Source organism: Phoenix dactylifera, chromosome 10 (genome assembly GCF_051530095.1).
Source record: "Phoenix dactylifera cultivar Ajwa chromosome 10, Ajwa_hap1_PhDact_Kaust_v1.1, whole genome shotgun sequence".
In the NCBI taxonomy this organism is placed as follows: Eukaryota; Viridiplantae; Streptophyta; class Magnoliopsida; order Arecales; family Arecaceae; genus Phoenix; species Phoenix dactylifera.
Window position 1 is genome coordinate 15524284 of NC_143199.1, and position 21967 is coordinate 15546250.

The following is a 21967-nucleotide window of genomic DNA, read 5'->3' on the forward strand; positions in this document are numbered from 1 at the left end:
CTGAATTCAGATATATCTCCTGCTTCTATCGACTTCCGAATCTTCAATAACTGCTGGTCATTACCCTGAGCTGTCTTGATCCTCTCTATGAGGGTCGGCTGAACCTGCATATAAGCCAGTTGAGTCCTTGTGCCAGGTACTCGGATTTCTAGTTCAAGTTTCCTCACATCTTCCAAAATATGTAGTTGGCTAGTAATCAAAGTAGCCATATTTCCTATTGACTTTCTGCTCAAGGCATCTGCAACAACGTTAGCTTTTCCAGGGTGTTAATTTATCGTTAGATCATAGTCCTTCAACAATTCCAGCCATCTTCTTTGTCTCAAATTCAATTCCTTCTGGGTAAATATATATTTCAAACTTTTGTGATCTGTAAACACCTCGCATTGCACGCCGTATAGATGATGTCTCCAAATCTTGAGAGCAAAAATCACAGCTGCTAACTCCAAATCATGAGTAGGATAATTTTGCTCATAAGGTTTTAATTGTCTAGAGGCATAGGCTACTACCTTACCATGCTGCATCAAAACACAGCCGAGTCTCTTCCTTGAAGCATCACTATAAATTGTGAATCCATCATCACCTGTAGGTATAGTAAGAATAGGTGCTGTAACCAATCGCCTCTTTAATTCCTGAAAGCCTCGTTCACATTCTTCAGTCCATTCAAACTTAACTCCTTTTTGAGTTAAGCGAGTCAAAGATATAGCTATAGAGGAAAATCCTTCCATAAATCGTCTGTAATAGCCTGCCATTCCTAGAAAGCTGCGAATCTCAGAAACATTAGTAGGCCTATTCCATTGTACTACAGCTTCCACTTTTGCTGGATCCACAGAAATCCCATCTCCGGATATGATATGCCCCAAAAACGATATCTCATTCAACCAAAACTCACACTTCTTTAATTTAGCATAGAGCTTCTCCCTCCTTAAGAGTTGAAGTGCGCTTCATAAATGTTCCTCATGTTCTTCTTTTCCTTTTGAATAAATTAAAATATCATCAATGAACACCACCACAAATCGATCTAGAAAAGATTTAAATATTCTGTTCATTAAGTCCATAAAAGCTGCTGGGGCATTCGTCAATCCAAAAGGCATCACCAAGAATTCATAATGTCCATAACGAGTTCTGAATGCAGTCTTGGGTACATCTTCCGCTTTGATCTTTAGCTGATGATATCCTGTGCGGAGATCAATCTTAAAGAAAACATGTGCACCTTGCAACTGGTCAAATAAATCATCTATTCGAGGCAAAGGGTACTTGTTCTTTATAGTGACTTTATTCAATTCTCTATAGTCAATGCAGAGTCTTATGCTTCCATCTTTCTTTTTCACAAAGAGCACTGGAGCTCCCCAAGGTGACACACTAGGTCGTATAAAACCCTTGTCCAGTAAATCTTGCAACTGATCTTTCAATTCTTTTAATTCAGCTGGGGCCATTCGATAAGGAGCTTTAGAAATCGGACCTGAACCGGGTACAAGATCAATAGTGAATTCGATTTCTCTGTCCGATGGCAATCCTGATAACTCCTCGGAAAAGACGTCCGAAAATTCATTCACTATAGGAATATCCTCTATCTTTAGTTCATCTTGTTGTATATCAATTACTGAGGCCAGATAACATGTGCATCCTTTCCTTAACATTCGTCCAGCTTGCAAAGCCGAGATAATATGAGGAAAAGCAGTTCCCTAGTTCCCACAGAAACTGAATGCCGGTTCCCCCGGAATTTGGAAATTTACCCTCTTGCCATGACAGTCCACTGAGGCATGATAGGTAGCAAGCCAATTCATCCCCAGAATGACATCAAAATTCCGCATATCAAGTACAATTAGATCCACAGGTAACTCCCTATCTATTATTTCAATTTTGCATGCCTTGCATATAACATCAGTGCTCAACATACCACCTACTGGCGTCTCCACATAGAACTTAGTGGTCATAGATTCACACAATATATTATGTGTTTTGATAAAGCTTGAGGATATGAATGAATGTGTGGCACCCGGATCAAATAAGACATAAGCATAAATATCGAATACGGGAATAGTACCTATCACCACTGCATTAGAAGCTTGTGCATCCTGCTGTGTAAGTGCGAACACCCTTCCTTGAGTCTTTGGCCTCTGGCTTCCTTCCATTGCCTGCGTAGATTTAATCTCGTTTCTTTGTGGGCAATCTGCAATTTTATGACCTTTCTGTCCGCAATAAAAACAAGAACCTGTAACCCAGGGACAATTTGCAAATTCATGATTACCGCCACATCTTGAACACTTTCCATTCTCATTTTTGGGATTTCTATCTTTATTTGGCTTCTGAGCTGGATTCTTGAAATTCTTGTTTCCCCCTTTAAATTCAGCAGGTCTGTTTCTTTTCTTTTGGTTTCTTTCTCTTTCAGCAAAAGCTTCGTTGACTTCCCTTTCAATGATTAAAGCTTTATTCACCACAGCTGCATAGTAGTCAACTCATAGGGTACCACTTGCTTCCTAATTTCAGTCTTCAATCCCATCTCAAACTTGTCACTCGGTCTTGCTCATCCTCTACCAATTTCGAAACAAATTTGGCTAGTTCTGTGAATTTGGCTTCATATTCGGCCACTGTCATGCCCCTTTGCTTCAAATGGATAAATTCTTGTTCCTTCTGTGTCCTTACACTCCGAGGAAAATATTTATCATAGAATGCTTTTCGAAATTTATCCCAAGTGAGAGGTTCCCCATCATGCTCAAATTTATGCTCCAACATCTGCCACCAATTAAATGCTTCTCCCTGCAACATGTATGATGCAAACAAAAGTTTTTCATCGTCCCGGCATCTTAAGACAGCAAATGCTTTTTCCATTTCTGTAAGCCAATTGTCTGCTTCCAAAGGTTCTGTAGTCCCCTGAAAAGCTGGAGGAGCCAACCTCTTAAATTCAGCTATGCTGCTACGATGTTCACACTGTTCCCCTCGTCCTTGTTGAGGCTGTGTCTGGAGCAACTGTGCTTGTTGTTGGAGCAACTGCTATTGCACCTGCTGTTGCATTTGCATGAGGCCCACCATGGTCTACATAACCTGGCTTAAGCCCGGTTCCTGTCCCGTTTGAGGGCTCATGACTCCCTCCTGCTGAGGGATACTCGTAGCCCGTTGGGGTGTGCTGTCAGCATGCCGGTTCGGTGTCTCATTCGTAGCACCAATAGTAGTCTTTTTCGCCCGACGTTGAGGCATCCTGACCTATATGCATCAAATCACAGCAAATTCATAAAAAGAAAGCTCACCAAATTAAAATATATATTTTTTATAAGAATAATCATCACATTCTTTACATCTAACGTCCCAATATCCCTAGTGTCTACCCACCTATACTCATATCGGGTATGATCCTTTGTCTTAGATTCTATCCAAGTCCGCTCTGATACCACTTAAGTTGTCACGCCCCCGTCCCGAGATCGCGAGCCGGGGGTCGCGCCAACCGCCGCACACCCGTAGCAAACTCTCCCCACGAGCATGCAAGGCATCTAAACCAAACACCTCAATTATGAAATTCTAGAATAATTTAATAGAATAAATGCAATCTTATTCCATTGACTAACTCAAGACATAATGACTCACAAGTCTAAATACGCAGCGGAATAATCATTTACCAACATGAAGAAACCTAGTTCTTAAAATAACAAAAGTCCACCAATCATAATAAATGTCCATAATAACAAATCAACTTAAATAACCCTAAATCTAAGATAACTTGTGCCACAAATCCTTCTAATCGCTCTCCCATTTTGAATCTCCAATAAACTAGTTCTCGAAATCTGTAACACAACAAGAGATGGTATAATGAGCTAGACAGCCCAGTAAGTAATGAACACTCTAGCTAGATAAATCAAGCAATAATATGTGAAAAATAAATAAATATGCAGTTCCAAAGTATAAGTCATATATTTCTTAAATTCAAAAGATTCTTTTCGCGGTTTCAAGATTCTTTCACATATTCAATTCATCTTGTCGATCCTAGACTATGACCACATGTTTCCTGTGGCAGGGTCATCAACACCAACTATTCTTCTTGCGGTGAGTCCTTCAGGACAGTCAATTGCCAACGTATCTGCCCCCATTGGCAGGGTCCTCAACATAGCCAGGTCGAAGTTCATTTTGTCCTCTATTTCATATTCCAGTTATATAAAAGAAAACGTACAGTGTCAAACCGAATATTGTTCATATCTTAATTTCTTTCAATTTATGAGATCTAACTCAACAGCCAGGAACTATGACCACATGTTCCCTATGGTAGGGTCATATCACCGACTATTCTTCTTGCGGTACCAATGTATTAGCCCCCATTGGCAGGGTCCTCAACATAGCCCGACTACAAGCCTGAATCTATTTCAAGTCATAATCCTTTCTTACATTATGTTTAATGTTCCAAACCAAAGGGTACAATGTCAGAGTAATTAAACACAATTCGAACCAGAAGCAAATACGTCCAATCAGAATCATACAATATTCTAAAATACACATATAATCCATGCATCAAATTCGAAATCACGAACAATTCAATTCGTAAAACATATACATAGTTTGCCGATAAATCTAGTAAAGAGGTTACATCACTTACCTTGCGAACGCGATCCACAACAAATCCAATTAATTCCGCAAATCCCTCGCAGAACCTAATATTCAAAACCATATTTTCTTTTAAAATTTATCACAATATATATATATAAAAACCTAAATTTTAACATTCTCCCAAGGCCGACCCTGCCGAAGTGTCTAGCACCCCGAGTTCGGGTTCGGATTCGGATTCATACCCGTAAACCACCCTTCTTTTTTTTTTTCTTTTCTTTTCTTTTTCTTTTCTTCTTTCTTTTTTCCTTCTTTTCTTTTTCTTCTTTCTTTTTCTTCTTTCTTCTTCCCTCTCCCGACTCCCTTCTTCTCCTTCGGTGAAACAGGGGACCCCATGACCCCCTGTCGCCGCCCCCTCTTCTCTCCTCTCGATCGAACCCAAGGCGGCCGCGGTGGCCGGCCTTGGCAGCGGCAGGAGGTGGCGAAGCAAGCCCGGCCACCCCCGGCGATTGGCGGCGGCGAACACGCCGACGGCTAGGGCAAGCCGTTTTGGACCCAAATCCGGCGATCGGCCGGCCCCAACCCCCAACACATCATGACCAAGCATCAAGCAAGGAGAAGGAGAAGTTTACCTTAGCCCCGACGAAGATCCGGCGCCTCTCTTCTCCGGCGGCAAGGAAGAAGGAGACCACCCGGTGCCATGGCTCCTCTCTCTCTCTCTCTCCCTCTCTCCCTCTCTCTCGGTGGCCACACGAAGAAGACCCTCCCCCCTTTGCGTGCGGCGGCTCTCCTTCGGTGGGCTCAAAGGAGAAGAAGAAGGAGAAGGAAGCCCTAAAACAGGGCTCCTCCTTCTTCTTCGGGATGGAGAATCCATCCTGTTGCCTCACGTGCGTTGCACGTGAGGTCAAGTATTGGGACTGGGCCGGTCAAGTGGACCGGGCCCAGTTCCAGGGTCTCACAGTATAAGTGCGGTATTCTGACCCACTCCGCAGGGTATAAGTGCGGTTATGTTTTTAGCCTAGCCACAGGGTATAAGTGTGGTCGTAGTTAAAGGCTGTTGAGATGAATGTAATTTGTTTCGAAACAGATTTATAATTATGTATATGGATATTTGAAAGATCCGGAATTCAATGAATTTGGGTTTGAAAAAGGAATTGACTATGTTATTATGTTGATTCATCGTAATTTGTATTTATATTTTATGTTATTATATGAATTGACTAGTTAAGGTGTTTATTACTTACTGGGCTGTCTAGCTCATTATACAATTTCTTGTTGTTTTACAGATTCCGAGAACTAACCTATCGGAGTTTTAAAATGGAAGAGCGACTAGAAGAACTGAAGCACAAGTTATCTTAGACTAGAATTTATTTACATTGATATTTTATCTTAGACTATTGTTAGACATTGTAAGGTTTTGTCATTTAAAGAACCAAGTTTTACATGCTAGTAATTTATTGTTCCGCTGCGTATTTAGAACTGTGTGACTTTATAATTTGTGTCAGTCAATGGAATAAGATTGCATTTATTTCAGCTGAATTATTTTAGTTACATTTTTGAGATTTGGTTAAGATGCCTTGCATGCTCGTGGGGAGAGTTTCCTACGGGTGTGCGGCGGTTGGCGCGGACTCTCGGCTCGCGAATCTCGGGCCGGGGGCATGACACCTATAGTTATTGTCTGCCATATTCGCTAGAATGTGGCTCAAGTGGAATCAGAATCCAATAGCTCGCCACATATCCTTCTTATCCTTCTTCAGCATTAAGTCAACCCTCTACTACTTCAAATCTATGCTGAAGAAGGCATGTGGATCTACATCATGGATTGTTACTGCCAGTGAAATCTCTCTAGATGACTTCTTTTTGCTACCAAAAGCCTCCAACATAAATGCAATTTGGCCACTGCCTATTTAGCCTTTGATCTTCCTTCTAATAGCTTGAATCGGTGTTGTTTTTGGAATATTTGGAAAGCGGAAGCGGTGGAGAGAGTAGTCACTTTCAAAATGCTGTTAGGAAGGCCTTCAACCTTTCCAACAGACATCTTTAAAGCATCAGGTGCAGTCCACAATGTCAACCAGATTCGAAACTAGGTTGACTCGGTGCGAACCGGCCAGTTCGCACTAAGTCTGCACCGAACCGACTGGTTCCTGCCTATTCCGACCGGTTTAGAACCTTACCGGCCAGCTCCAGTCGGTAAAGGACCAGTTCCGGCCAGCTCGATAGAGCTTCCGGCCGGCTCGATAGAGATTCCGGCCAGTACGGGGCCGAAACCAAATGTATTAGACAAACCGACCCAGTTTCGCACTGGATCGGTTCGGCCCGGTTCGGCAGATCTTGATCCAAACACATTTCTATCCAAATAGTACTATACAAGTTTCATCCAGTACAAGACGTATATGATCCATTATCACTCAATCCAATAGAGAAGGCACATGGGAACGAAATTAAGATTGCCAAACCAAAGTCTTCATAATCAAGTGTTTGATAACCTTAATCTAAAGATGTGAAGCTTCATAAGCATTTTATTTCAATTATCAATTAAGCACTAACTTAAGCTTCTGAATAATTTCAGTTAATGAAATGATCAATGAGGAACCCATTTATTCTCAAAAATTAACAAATAAACATAAATTGGGAATATCTAAATATGGTCCTCTTTTTACACAAAAAAAATCGTCAACATGTGTGCAGAAAAGTTTTTTAGTATGTGAAAAGCCATCTAGAGAATAAGTTTTAAAACTATTAGAAAGAAAAGAAAAATGCATGGAGAAGAGGCCTAAACTAGAAAATGATATAAGAATCTCTAAAGAAGACCATCAGCCAGCTCCAAAGCCACTACGTATGGTCTAGAATGCTTCCTGAGGTCTATATGTTGGTGAAGCCTTCTCCATTAGGTTCAATTCAGCAGTAATGTCTCCAACAATAATCTTCAAGACCCAAGATTAGGCCCAGAAAGTGCCCCAGCTCTGAATGTTGGTAGGAAGCCTTCTCCATGAGGTTCAAGTTAGCAATATTATCTCCGAACTGTCAGTAAGGTTTAGCTGAACTTAGAAAGGTTCATTTCTTTCCTTCTCCAATGTGTTCTTGCTATCTTTGTGTTCAGATATGTCCAAACAACCTTGGACGTGTAAGTACTACCTAATACATTTATCTGAAAAAGGAATATGCAGGAGCATGGTAACTCATTGGAGTATGAAGATGAGGTAATTTTCTCTTATGATGTTGACCTTAATAATTGGAGGATCTACAGCTTTATTTTCATTTTTTTCCAATTAAGGCTTTACCTTGGCCTAACATCTTTACTACAAAAAGATCTTTATTGCAGCCATGACTGATTGACCTTGTAAATTAAAAGGTTTCGGTAATTAGTGTGTAAAACTAAAAGCAGAAAAATTTGTTTCAGGAATTAGGCCGGCCTTTTGGGGATTAACTGATAAGTGATAGACAGATAAAGGATAATGATATCTAAGTCAAAGTAATATTTGATAGATGATCCTGCTAACTTTTTCTTTTTTTTGATATTAAAGTCACATGGAAAAATGTTAAACAATCTCAAGATCATTGAAATGATTTCTTCTTGAAAAAAAGGTAGCTAGACAGAGCTAGAACAGCACAGTCAATTTTGAAATTAAAAAAAGAATAATAAGCATGTTAATGTGTTTTATTGTTAAAGCCAAGGTCCGCCGTACCAGATCTGGTATGCGTACGGGTCGCCAACCGGACCGGTACGATTCTCCGCCGCCGGGCTCCACCGCCCCCCCGGCCTCCGCCGCCCCTCCGCGACTCTCCGATGGCGGCCATAGGTCTCCTCCCTCCCTCTCTTCCCCGTGCTCTCTCTTCTTCTCTTCGTCTTCTTCGTCTCCGGCACAGAACCAACCCGTACCAGTTTTCACGGCTCCGGCATACCGGTAGCTGGACGGACCGGTTCGTACCGACCCGTCCCGACCGGTACGGGCTGGTTCGGCATACCATGGATAGAGCGGTACCCAAGTTTGATGAATAATAACATGCATTTCTGAGAAACATTATCTTAAGTATCCATCATGTTGAAAAATATTTCAAAACTAAAATAAAATAAAATGCCTTAATAGGAAGCTTATGGCGAATGTAGATATGACTTGGATGTATAGCAACTTAACAATTTAGTCAGGCCCCTGATAAGAAAAGCAAGAATGTCAACTCGGGTGAGCAATTTGTTTAAGGAGAGGAAGCTTCTATTGCTAGCCCTTTCTGGAGAGAAGCTTTATTGGGAGCCAAGGAACCCCACCTCTTTATTTTTTCCCTTTTCCTCTACCTCTTCCTTTCTCTCCCCTTATCTCCTCTCCTCTTTTCCTTCTTGCCCCTTTCTTCCACCTTTCCTAGGTAGAGGATTTCACCAATGCCCTTGCGTCACCGCGACGCTAAGTGCAAGCCTATTCAAGATGATATGGAGGGCCTAGCTTGGAGGGCCAGGAAGATGAGCCATCCAGCTATGGATCAATCCTAATATCTAGCTTTCCTGGACCGAGCCTAAATATTTGGGCTAGTTTTGTTCTCTTGCTAGTTCCTCCTCTTCTCCTTTTTTTTTCTCTTCTCTTTTGAGTTTTCTACTGCTTCTGCTCTTTTATGTTGCTCTTGTCCCATTTCATTCATCAATTGAATACAAGGTGTGTTGCCACTTTTTAGCTGAAAAAAAAAAAAGACTAAGGAGAGCTTAAACTTGACTAGGATATCCCATTGTTGAATTCTGTAAAGAAAATTTATAGTAGAGCTAAAACTTAATTGAAATTTGGAGATTTGGTGTTTAAATTTTCAAGAAGTGTAACTAGAAGAGGAACCTTGCAAGATATTGGAGTAACGGAAGATTTATTAGACCAATTGTAATATTAAAATTTGTTCTGAATATGGTTCGTATAGAACAAAGACTCTACTTTTGGGTTTTGATATATGGATTGGGAGTTTGTCAACTACTCTTATATTGTTTGTTGTAAGCGGATCACACTAAGATATAGCTCAGCCCACTATTTCAAGTTTTTCTTCCAATAGTTCTGTGTTTCTTGCCCTATTTCCCCTCCCAAGTCTCTCTCCACCTAGCTTGGTATTTGGCAATTTGAGGGACTTAGTATCTTTAACAACTATGACCTCATCAATATTAGGTAAGAAACACATCATTATATTGAATAATTGATGCCTTATTAATTTATGTTTGGCCCCTCAAATTTTGTCTCACCACTTAATTCTACGTGTCTCCTTTATCTATGTGACCTGATTCTCTTCTTATAATTTCTAGAAAGGTGCTCATCCCAAACTCTTGTACAACAGGAGGTTACTTTGTACATTACTGTTACTTCAAAAATTTCCACGGTATGAGATCAATTAACATTCATTGTATAAGATAAGGACTTCAAATCATTGCATTCACATTAAGTTATCTAAGAGATAGCTGGATCCAACACGTTTTGAAAATCAATAACAAAAATTAAGAAAAGAAGTACAATGATTTTGAATTCTCACTTTGCTGGCTATTAGGAAAATAAGGATAATGGATGTTAATCCTTTCAAACTAAATATCAATCGCATGAAACTATGTGATTCACATAATATGAGGAAAGTTTATGATTGACAACGTGAATCAAAGGAAAAGAAAAGATAAAGGTGACAAAATTCAGAGGAATGAGACTTACTTGCCGCAATTGGGCGTTGACCTCCGAAAGAAATCCTTCATCTAGTTGTCCTTCTTGTTCCCTTTTAACTAATTCCTGTAGATAACAAATATTACAAAAAGAGAACATTGAAGGCTGAAATGACTTCAGGACACAAATAAACTACTCAACAGAAAAGCCACGAGAAGAAGAAAAAACTAGAATGTCAATTTCTTTTTAGGTGATAATATCCAAATTAAGGGTATTGATTATTGACTATCTTAAGAAGTCCATATAAATTACCATAAACTTGAGAATTCAATATAGAAGATTTCTTAGAGGTTCCTTGCTAACAAGATTATCTTATGTGGGTTCAAAAAGTGCACTTGTACGAAGGAGTACATGCTTCTCCAATTAAAAGCTGATTAGGCAAAATTCATCATATGACTAATTAGTGGTACATAAGAAATGATATCCAGAGTTAAAGAGTGCAAGAGTGAGTTTCTCAAGCATATTTCCCAAAGTTCTTGCAACTAGCGACCAATTGATTGTAATACAATTCCCAATCTTATCAAATTTCGTTAATTAGATATCCATATAGCATCAATTGAATATGATTTTCTGAAAAAGATAATTTAGCTGGTTAGCCAAATGGCCAAAAACACCAGTGTTATTAGATCCAACATGCCTTTGAAACTGAGTTATAGATGTTTTAACATAAACATAAAAAAGATCCTTATTAATTTGGTGTACATGCATCCACATAGAAAAAATATGGATATATCGCATAAATGTGCATGCATGAATGTATTTTTTTATGTTATGCATCTATACATAGGTACAGAGTCGGCGGAACCGCCCCGAACCGGGCGGTTCCGACCGTACTGAGCTGTCCTGGTGGCGGACCTGGACGGTTCCGACAACGGAAATGGAACCCATTGCCAGAAGAGGAGAAGAAACGAGAGGAAAAGAGAGAGCGAGTGGGGGAGGGAGGGGGAGAGACCGGCAGAGGGTGTCGCAGGCCAGCGCATGGGCAACAGGCGGAGGTCGCGGCTATTCCCCTATTTCTTCAAAATAGGAGTCCAGCCACCAAAAAATTTTATGATTTTTAAGTGAAGTCGGCAAGCTTGCCTCTACCGGCCTCCTCCACCCTCCGCCGGCCTCCTTCCCACTCTCCTCCTTCTCTCTCTCTCTTTTTCTCTCTCGTTCGCCCTCTCCCCCGCCTCCTCTACTGTGTCGGTACAGGCCCAGCACAGCATGACACGGCCCCGTATCGACCCGTGCCACCGGACAATCGGTCTAGTGCCTAGTACCAGAACTGTAGACCATGCATAGGTACATAAACATATTTAGAAGTTTCCATGAGCATAACATGCGCATAAAAGAGAAAATAATGCCGAAGCTGATATGTAAGGTATTCATAATCAAGGTTCGCAAAAGGTACTGAGGATCATGTTGACCAGTAATCGGTTTGATACCGTACCAATACATACCCTACCAAATCGAGGCATAACAAAAGAAGGGGAGGGAGAGGAGAGGGGGAGAGGGAGAAGGAGATGGAGAGAGAGGGGGAGAGAGAGATTGAGACCTCCGAATCCGGCAGCAAGGATCGAGAAAGAGATGACTCACCTAGTCGAGACGTTGTCGTCATCATCGGATGTGGACGAGATGCTGTCGAGTGGCAGCATCGCAGCATCGGAGGACAAAGGCCAGAGGAGGTGGCGAGAGAGGGGAACAAAGGGGAAGCGGGGGCTTTGCAAGCGCTTCGAGCCATCCGACGGCTACACATTCGGGTGGGGACCACGAACGATAAAGAGGAATCACCTAGCCAGGACATTGTCGTTGTCATCGAACATGGACGGGATGCTTTCGGAAGGCATTGCCGGAGGATAAAGGTCGAAGGAGGAGACAAGAGAGGGAGAGAGAGGGGAGGTAAGGGCTTCGAGGGCATGAGGAGAGACAGAGAGGACTTTAAAAGAGGGATTTATAGCATCTCAATTCTATCAGCCAATCCATGCTGATAACCAATAGGTCTGATTCAATATAGGACGAACCAACCAGTTCGACAAGGTTCGGCGAGCCTTGATTAAGACTAACACACCAAAGGAAGATGCGTAGAGGATAACTAGGTTACACAAATAGGTGGAATTAAACAAAATATACATTGCAAATTTATTGTGCATGTTCAACATTCTTAAGCCTCTTAGATTAATAAGTACTGCTCACTTGATTGAGGTAAATGAATGTGTTAGTGACATGGTATGCTGAACCGGCCCGTACCAGCCGGTTCAGCCGGTATCGAACCGGTCCGGACACTGACCGGTCCGGTTCCAGCGTGCAAAACGGTTCTGGCCCCAAAGAACCCGGAATCGAGCGGTACAAGCCCGGTACCAGTGCGAACCGGACCTATTCGCAACAGTACGAGCTCGGTCCGGTGCGAACCAGACCGATTCGCACCGGTACCCGTGCGCGGGGCAGCCTACCGCCCGCGCACTCTCTGGCATTTAATGCGGCGGGTGCGCGCTACGCACTTCGCGGAATTTTTTCTCCGAGCGCACTATCGGTTCAATACCGGTTCAAACCGATCTAAACCAAAATCGTACCGATCTGATAGGCGACCGGTACCGGTACAACCTACCTTGGTTAGTGATAAATTTTGATGTTGCAAGATCTTCGGTCAAAATTCAATTAGAACTTTTCAAGGATATCCATCTAGTCTCAAGTAGACTATGCATGCCAAACATAAAATATATGCTTTTCAACATGCAGTTAATTTTATTTTAATATGATCCATTCTAGGAAAATACAGATTTTGCATATTAATGTATCATATATAGCAATATCCAAACCACGGATAGTATTTTTATGGCAAACAACCATGTTATGGATGCTGCCTATCTAGGAAAACTAGTAACCATGGTTTTAAAACCTATGGGATGGGAGTGTCCCAGTTTCTCCATAGAACGGGACGCCCCACTATCCCACCCCATCCTGGCGGCGATCCTGGTCATGCATCCCAGTAGATATCCTCCATCTCTCTCTCCTTCTTCTTTTCTTTCTTTCTTTCTTTTTCTTCTTTCTTTCCTCCTTTCTTTTTTTCTACCTTCCTTTCCTTTCCTTTTTCTTTCTTTTCTTATCCTTTCCTTTATTTTTTTTTCCTTTTTCTTCTTTTTTCTGCTTCCTTCTTTCCTTCATTTCTTTTTTTTCTCCCTTCCTTTATTTATTTTCTTTTCTTCTTCTTCGTTCCTTCCACTTTTTCCTATTCTTCATCTTTTCTTCATTTCTTTCTTTCCTCTTTCTTCTTTTCTCCCCTCATGGATGGGTTTCGAAGTCCCGACATATTTCGGTCCCCTTTTTTCACAGGAATGGGACAGGATTGCTGGGATGCCCCTTGTATTGCTAGGACATAAAACCTTGCTAGTAACTATGTGGTTGCAAAACCACCTAGGAAACTATTGACTCAATAGGTCAACCACATCATTACATTGGTGGCCACCATTGACTATATAAAACACTTCCAAGGATAAAAAGGGGTCGTTTGGTTGGCAAGTTTTACTGAAACAAGTTTATATAACATTCAAAACGAATGTTTTACAAAAATGATTGTGTGTTTTTTTCTCACAAAATCCGTTTTGCCATAACTGGTAAGTCATAAAACTTTAAAATGTGTTTTATGAAAAACAGTTTCCCCTCTATTTTTCGTAAAATATGTTTTACAGAAATCGTATTTTGTAGTTACCTATTTTATAAAAAATTGATAAACAACAAAAAAACCCCTAAAAGTATTATGTAGGACCACTGTACACATATTGAGCCGCAATACATGCTAGATGATTGATGCATTTCATGCTTTTAAATAACCCCGTTCTCCTAATAACAATATTCCAATTCCTTCCCCAATTGATGGAATATATTTGATGCACCAATGGGCCGCAAGTTCTCAACATCAAGCCCCGATTTAGTTTAGTCTATTAATTTGTTGCATTTTCTCTTTCATTTCTGCTTACTTTTTTTAGTTTTAATAGGTCATAATGACTAGAGGATGAGCCTTAGTGCAACGAAAAGGTTGCTCCATTGTGACCTTGGTTCGAAACACGGAAACAAGCACTCCACATGGAAGGGTAAGGTTGTGTACATCTGATTCTCTCCAAACCCTATAATGGTGGGCGCCTCATGCACTAGGCAGCCCTTCTTACTGGGTCTCAATGAGTCTAAAGCTGAGATTTAGAACATCATAGAGCTGTTTGAATGGTAGATGAGCTAAAGTTAACATGCCACATCAGCTCCCCATTGAGTATTGATGTTACAGTTACTGCAGCACGAAATGTACCATGAATAGTAAGTGGATTTGTTGGAGGCATAGTATGCCGTACCAGCCCGAATCGAGTGATATGGAACGTACCGTACCATACCGGTTCGGTACCGGTATCTGGTATGGGTAGTATACCAACACTCGGTATACCAAAAAAATTTCGTACCGTACCATATCGATACTGTGCTAGTATGGCACCGGTACAGGGCCCGGTACCAAGACAATGACTTTGGTTGGACAGTTATTTAGGAAACTGGAAAAATATATTTTATGGTTTCTATAGAGGGGTTTATGAAATGTATTTTCGCAATTTTTGGAGTTCTAAAAAAAAGAAAAGGATTTTCTTCTCTCGAGAGATTTGTTAATCTTTTTCTTCTTTCCCCTCACTCCTTCATATTTCTCCTCCATATTCTCTATTTTCTTCACTTTTTACTTATTTATTTTTCTCTGATTGACTGCTGGTTCGTTCATTAGCTTGCTTTCTAGATAGCACTAAAAATTCTCTTGAAACCCTACTTTAAGTAAAACCTTCTAAACTCTAAAGGGTCTCTGGACCATATACCATGCAGTCCTAACCTTAGGGCTACATCAGTCTTCCAAAGTGAAATAAGAGCCCTTCCTATTGCATATAGCCGTGTACTCTTCATATGAGTGTATATCTGTAAATCTAAAAATTACTTAAAACATAAATAATGATTCTAACAGAGAAGTAACATAATGGTAAGCCTATAAGTATGAGGTCCCAATTATTTCATATTTTATGAAAGAAAAATAAACTAGAAACATTATTAGTCCAAGTGCAATATGGTGAACGCAATACTATAGATATTGCTCTGATGAATGTGTAATGCCTATGGTTTTTCCATGAGTAAATAGATGATGCATAGATGCATTAAATGAACTAATGAGGAAAAGTCCTCTGTTCAATTCATGAAACATAAATAATGTCAAGTGAGACTCCAGAAGTTCAAACATTGAGGTTTGAACTAGAAGAAAGTCTTCCTTTAAGTATCTGTCTATTGACCAACTAGATTCCAGTTTGTGATTTACATTCTCCATCAAAATAAGAGACTTAGGATCTTTTGGAGGCCATGAAATCTCTTCAACTTCATCCATCACAGGATTTAAGATTCCCTTAAGAACATCGGTTGCAGATTCTATCTTCTCCTGCATTAAAAGAAATAAAAAAGTGACCATTAATTTTCTTCAAAGGAGAAGAAATGATTATTTAAAAATTGAAAGCATCTAAGAATTGTAATAACAGCAAATAGTTCTCTAGCTTTTACAAGTATTATTAATCTGTTAGTTTCCAGTTGAGACAAAATAAGCTACAAAATCAACCATTATGAGAATATGTTTTAGCATACATAGGAGACTTTTCAGAGCTCAGTACTTAAATGTGCTTAAAAACATAATTAATAACATAGTAAAACCATCAACAAGCTTTCTAGGTTCATGGCAGGCCCCTTCTTGTCGCACGTCATCTTGGCTTGGTTGCGGCACCAATTAAATGATTGACAACAAGTTAGGAGGCAATTATGTCATGTTTTCAAACTACATTGTTACTGGTCTACAAATCTGATGTCATCCATGGGACAAGGCCTCTTAAGTATGGTTGTCGGAGAGTTTTCAAGAAGACTTGGAGAAACTGTCAGTTTCAAAAGTGATAAAAGCTATATAGCAAGGGCTTCTCTTTATTTTATTACTACTTTCCTAGAGGCAGTAAAGAATATTTCTCACAGGTGGACACAAATATTTAAAAAATGCAAGTTGGTGCACTATGATATTATTGAAAAAGCCATATAAGTCATGTAGAAATAAAAGTAACAGGTTGAAGAAACAGAAAAGCAAATAGATTGGAGCATGGTCTGCTGAATTGGGCCAAACCACCTAGTTAACCCTATACTGAACCGAACCGGCACAGTTTGGCGCTTTTTTTTGGAAATAGCTTGAACCGTTCCATGGTTCACACCGGTCCGAACCAGTTCCGTATCTCAAAAGGCTTGAAAATGAAAATGGTCTACTGAACCAAGGTGAACCGCCCAGCTCACCCCATACCGAACCAGTACCATACCGAACCAGTAGCCGACCAGCATGGGTTCTGGTACCGGTTCGGCTAACCTTGATTGGAGTATACATACAAAGAGAAGCTTAAATTAAGTCCTTGTTTCTTTAAAAAATAGAGAAAGCAAAAGAATTAAGTCAAACAACGGACATTCATATTGATAAATAAGCATATGTCCAAGAAGCTAGGAAGTGGCCAGTGCATCCTTTATAGGAAATAGTGGATAACTGTTTGCATGACCATATAAAGTGTACAAAATATTCACTTTAATACGCCATTTTTCTATGGATGGCAATAGCTCGATACATGCATGTCAAATTCAAACACTTTTTCTTCAACCGACACAGCATCAAATCCTTCACGAGCCTCTGTGAGAGCTTTAGGAGCATTTGCAAGAAAATGGCTCCCCTTTCTACTGCAGAACTAAATCATCAAATCTGCCAAAGCATTAATTGAATTCAGCCACTTCCTGTTAGCCGCTGCCCATAATTTCAAAAATTTCAACTAGAACATAGGGCTATTAATCAAGTATGGGAATAGTTGTTCCCTATTAAATCATGGTATGCTGTACCATACCGAACCGGACGATACCGAGCGTACCGTACTATACTGGTTTGGTACCGGTACCGATACCGATGGCATACCGACACTCGGTACGTTAGGCGTACCACATACTGTACCTTACCGACACTATGCTAGTATGGCACCGGTACGAGGTCTAGTACCAGAACGGCGAACTTGCTATTAACTATAATTGGAAGATTGTTGAAACAGAAGGTAATAAATAAATCTTCCAATAATTGCAATGTTGGTTGCAGACAAACTAGATTTCTTAGAAATTAGGCTGATATTTCTGCTGAGATAGGTCTAGCCTCATTTAACAACCCACAAAAGCTGGCACAGTTTTCTAAACAATTAAATATTCTGATTTTCCTAGCTGGCTGGCAGTTTCAATTTAGATTTTCCAGCTGCTTAAATAATCATCTAAGACAATCTTCCCTTTAAGCCTTAAGTTGTTTTCTGACCTATTTTGTATTTTAGTTTGGTCTACGGCAGCTTGGAAATCAATGACCTCTTGGTTTTGAGTTATCTGCTACAGTACAATTCCTAACAATATTGTTCTGTTCATCCTGTTCCACAACTATCAATGTTCTTAGACCTCTATAGTGTCACTTTATGCAGGCTTCTTGCTCCTATACCAGTTTCTGATCATTAATTATAATATATTGTCATCTGATTTTAAGTTTGTTCTGGTAAATATATTTACTGATCATGCACCTATTTCAGTCTTTGTTGATCTACATGCTTCAGTGAATTCACTCTCAGCTCCACAACGAGTCTAGTTTGCATGTAATTTTTGCTAACTGCTTTCTTTTCTACAGATAAACATGAGACTTAGAATTCATACAACAATAAAGTTAATAAAGATGATTATGAAAAAAAAAAATCACTACCGTGAAACCATAATGGCTTATCTTTATAGACAGGGCAACGTATGTTGAACCGGTACCGGTAGGCATACCGGTCGCCTACTAGACCGGTTCGGACTGGTACCGACCGGTTTGCATAACACAGCGCGCGCGGGCGCGCTTCCCACAGCGTGCCGCAAACTGGAAAAAAAGCACCGAAAACACACCGGTTCCTAGCTATACCGGAGGTTCCATCTAGTACGCATCTAATACCAGCCGGTTATGGCTCGGTACCGCTGGGTTCCAGTCCTTATGGGGCCTGGAACCATTTTTTAATGTCAAAATGGACCGGTCAGAGACCAGACCGGTTCGGTACGGGCTGAACCGGCCGATACGGACCGGTTCAACATTCCTTGAGACAAGGTATCAAGCTCCCATCTGAACTTCAAGTTATCACGCAACCTACCATTGTGAAGTGATAATACAACTTATTGATAAAGATATCCCTAGAATTTTCAATTGAATTTCCTTACATTGGTTTTATGAACCAGGCGGTCAACTATGCTCATTAGAGTAACGGCCAATTCTTCATAGTCCTTCTGTACAGCAGAAACTGAAATTCTATGTTAGAAAACAACTAAGGTTAAACAAGGTAAAGAAAATGATAATAAAGTTATAAGTTCATAAATCTTAGAAAAAACAAATTAACCAAGTAAAAACCATGCTTTATCATCATCTGATTTGCATGTGTCAGTTCTAGCAGCAAGCCGGATCCAGAAATTCTCATTGAATGCCAAAACATTTTCAACAACAAGCTTTTCAAGCTGTTTAAAGAAAAACCAAAAGAATCAATTAGTAGTCTAGACTTGATAAAGTTGGCACTAGTATTTCTCTATGGTACATAAGAGTGAAACTTCTGTTCTAGCTTATATTTAACCAATGAAGGAAACAAAAGAAGATAAAAGCAATTAAATAGACCCAAGAGCTCATATATTATGCTGTCAAGGACTCCTTCATGTGTGTGCATAGAAGATATAAAGCATGGTTCACCAAATAGTTTGTCAAAATAATTTAAATCTTGTGATACCAAAATAAGAGAATATTGAACTAATTAGAAATGTTGTAAGTGCTAACAAGAGAAATGATAACACAATCCACTCAGATAATGCAAATTCCAAGGGATCTGTTAACCAGAAAGATTAGGAGTGGCCTATTCAGTCTGGCATCCCATATTCAACAACTCAAAGAAAAGAATAGATCAAACTGCTGTTATGATCCAGCAATTCTTATCTTCTACTTTAAGAAAAAATAGGCATTTAAGGAACATCATGGAATCTTCCCAGGAAAGGAGTTTTTGGTTATAGCCTATCATTGAGGACAAATTTGACTAGTGTTGTCAGGTTAGCAAGTAAATAGTAGCATCCAACTAAAACTGATTCTCAAGTTTGCTAACCTGAAGACTAAAACTTTATAAAAATTATTTATCTTACTTCTCCAGAACTCGAATCTCTCAGCATATCAATTAGCCGGTCTACTTCCACAGTCGTCTTGAAAGATTTCTCAGCATCTTGATCAACTGCATAGATTAAAGTCCTCCTGTTCAATAAATCCAAAAATATCATGTTACTGTCAATAGCTCCAACCATCTCAAATCAAGCTAGATAAATTCTGACTGAAACATGGCAGAAATGGTTCGAATCATTATCACATATGCATTGAGTCATTTACGTTTTCATAATTTCCAAGACAATAAGAAGTTATTAGCTTACGTTCTGTAACAGTGACATATTCCAGATTTAAAATAGAACTGTAGTCCAGCTAAGTTTTAAATTTATGATCATACCATCATATGCCTTTTCATTTTGTAGAAATTTTTTTTCTGAAATTATGATCAAGGAACTGGCCAAGTTAATTTTGCCAATCAAACTTAGCAAGAAGCAAAAAAAGCAAGCAAAGTACATGCTAGAGAGATTCATCAATCAGCTGCCCATATTGGAGAGAAACGAAAGGAAGCTACATGACATTCAAAAACAAACACGAACTCAAGAACAGATCTTCCCTGGTCATTTCTCTATATTAACATGGATTTATCAATTCATATTAAAAATCACGCTAAATTTTTAATACTTCTAAGCAAGGTGCCAGCTATACTTGCCCGTACTGACTAGTCAATCCCAGTCGGCACCGTACCAGTAGGTACCTACAATCTGTACCAACTATACCAGTTGCGTAAAGGTTGCCTTTATTCTTAATGATTTTCACAATCTTAGTCCATCCCATCCTTATTGGTACCATAGAAGTTCCGGGAGAAAACCAATATGGGTCTTGGTACCAATATACAAAACCCTTCTAGTTTCTTAGACCTTCTATGCTATTGAACACATCACGTGAATTTCAGAACTTGCTTAGACTTGTTAGTCATGCAATGTTCACCAAACCTTGTGTCTAATATTTCAGCATAACATGTATATAGCTGACTGTTTCCTGAAAGCCAAAATCTAATGATTAAAGGATTGTAGGCATGCCATATCAATCAGGTCAATCAAAGGTATATCATCAATCAATTGAGATATGTTCTGTGCATTTGGGGAAAGGACTTAAAACTTCCAGTGAAGTTAATGAAAAAAGAAAAGACAGAAAAAATGTAATAACTCTTAGACAATGAGATAAACAGAGGAATTGAATATAAAGAAAATACTCTTTTGGGTACCAATAATGGTATGCTGAACCAGCCCGTACCGGCCGGTTCAGCCCGTACCGGACCAACCCGGTCCCTGACCGGTCCGGTTCAAGCGTGGGCCAGAACCGAGCAGTACAAGCCCGGTACCGGTGCGAACCAGACCGGTTCGCACCAGTACCCGCCCTCGGGGCAGCGCTATTGTCAATTTTCTCCATCCACATTGGATAAATGGATAAGGGTCATGGACAAAGAATCCAAGGGATGCTCATCATCGTCAATCTTCTACATCCACATTGGATAAATGGATAAGGGTCATGGATGAAGAATCCAGGGGATGCTCATCATTGCAGTATGGTAGTCATAGTGAGTTAGAAGTCCGAAAGGGAGATATTGTTCTTTTTCCACCCTTTTTTGCCCACTTTTGGAACTACTAGAGAATCATTCAAGTTGCTTGGAACCGCGTAATGTCGTATCATCCTCTAACTTCTTGGTTGCAATAACTCCCTTAATCAAGGTTAGCCAAACTAGTATTGGGACTCGTGTCAGTCGGCTGCCGATTCAGTACGATACCATTTCGATATGGGGTGAACTGGGCGGTTCACCCCCAGTTCAACAAACCAATTTCAAGCCTTTAAAGAGGAGGGGACCGAACCGGTTCGCACCGGTTCCCCTCCGAACCGCTCGGTTCAAAGCGGTTCATAATGTGTTCCGAAAAACAGAGCCGAACCGACCCAATTCCACACCGGTACAGTTTGATACGGGGTGAACCGGACGATTCGGCCTGGTTCGGCATACATTTCCCTTGATCAATAATGATTTGGATCAAGTAATCCTTAACTGATATCATTTTGCCCCATCATAAGACTTGTGGCCCTAATCTACTTTCAAGGTAAACACTGGCCATAACAAAAATAACTGAGTAGAGCTGCCAAAACTCTCACATATTGTATCTAATGATACATATCTATCAGTTATTACCATGTAAATTGAGAGTTCTATAGTGTCTTAAGTAGATCACACCCTACAATTCCATGTTCCACTAGACTACCTCCTTTTATCTCCCTCCTGAAGTGTTTGACTATGAGCATTTTGTTAAACATCTAGTCTTGGAATGTGGCAACTGCAGTATACATAACTTGGGTACTCTCATAGTGACAAAGGGTATGAGTCTTACAATACTCAAAACTCCTAATATGCTTCATCTCGCATCCTCGAGGGTTCAAGTGCTACAATCTTCAGCTCCCAAAACTTTTGAATGTTCATGTAAGATTATCTGAATTGCTCTAATGTACTGTTATCTAGGCAGACAAGTATAAGGAAATACTAAGTTATTCATGAGCAAGCCAAACATGTCCT

At 40.1% G+C, this 21967-nt stretch overlaps 1 protein-coding gene across 24 annotated transcripts in view; it reads right to left on the reverse strand.

Moving 5' to 3' along the window:
• The window catches only part of LOC103698892 (uncharacterized), a 72520-nt gene that overhangs the window by 41768 nt on the left and 8785 nt on the right, over positions 1 to 21967 (reverse strand). For 10 of the 24 annotated variants that reach the window (XR_016396617.1, XR_016396619.1, XR_016396620.1 and 7 more), the window contains exons 3-7: positions 19422 to 19527; positions 18641 to 18755; positions 18465 to 18544; positions 15508 to 15624; positions 10188 to 10262 (exon numbers count right to left, since the gene is read on the reverse strand). Coding sequence is in view for 17 of the 24 variants with exons in the window: in XM_089925728.1 (XP_089781854.1) it covers positions 10188 to 10262; positions 15508 to 15624; positions 18465 to 18544; positions 18641 to 18755; positions 19422 to 19527 (493 nt within the window). In the remaining 7 variants the exon portion in view is untranslated. The other 14 variants (XR_016396616.1, XR_016396615.1, XR_016396618.1 and 11 more) reach the window with 8 other exon arrangements.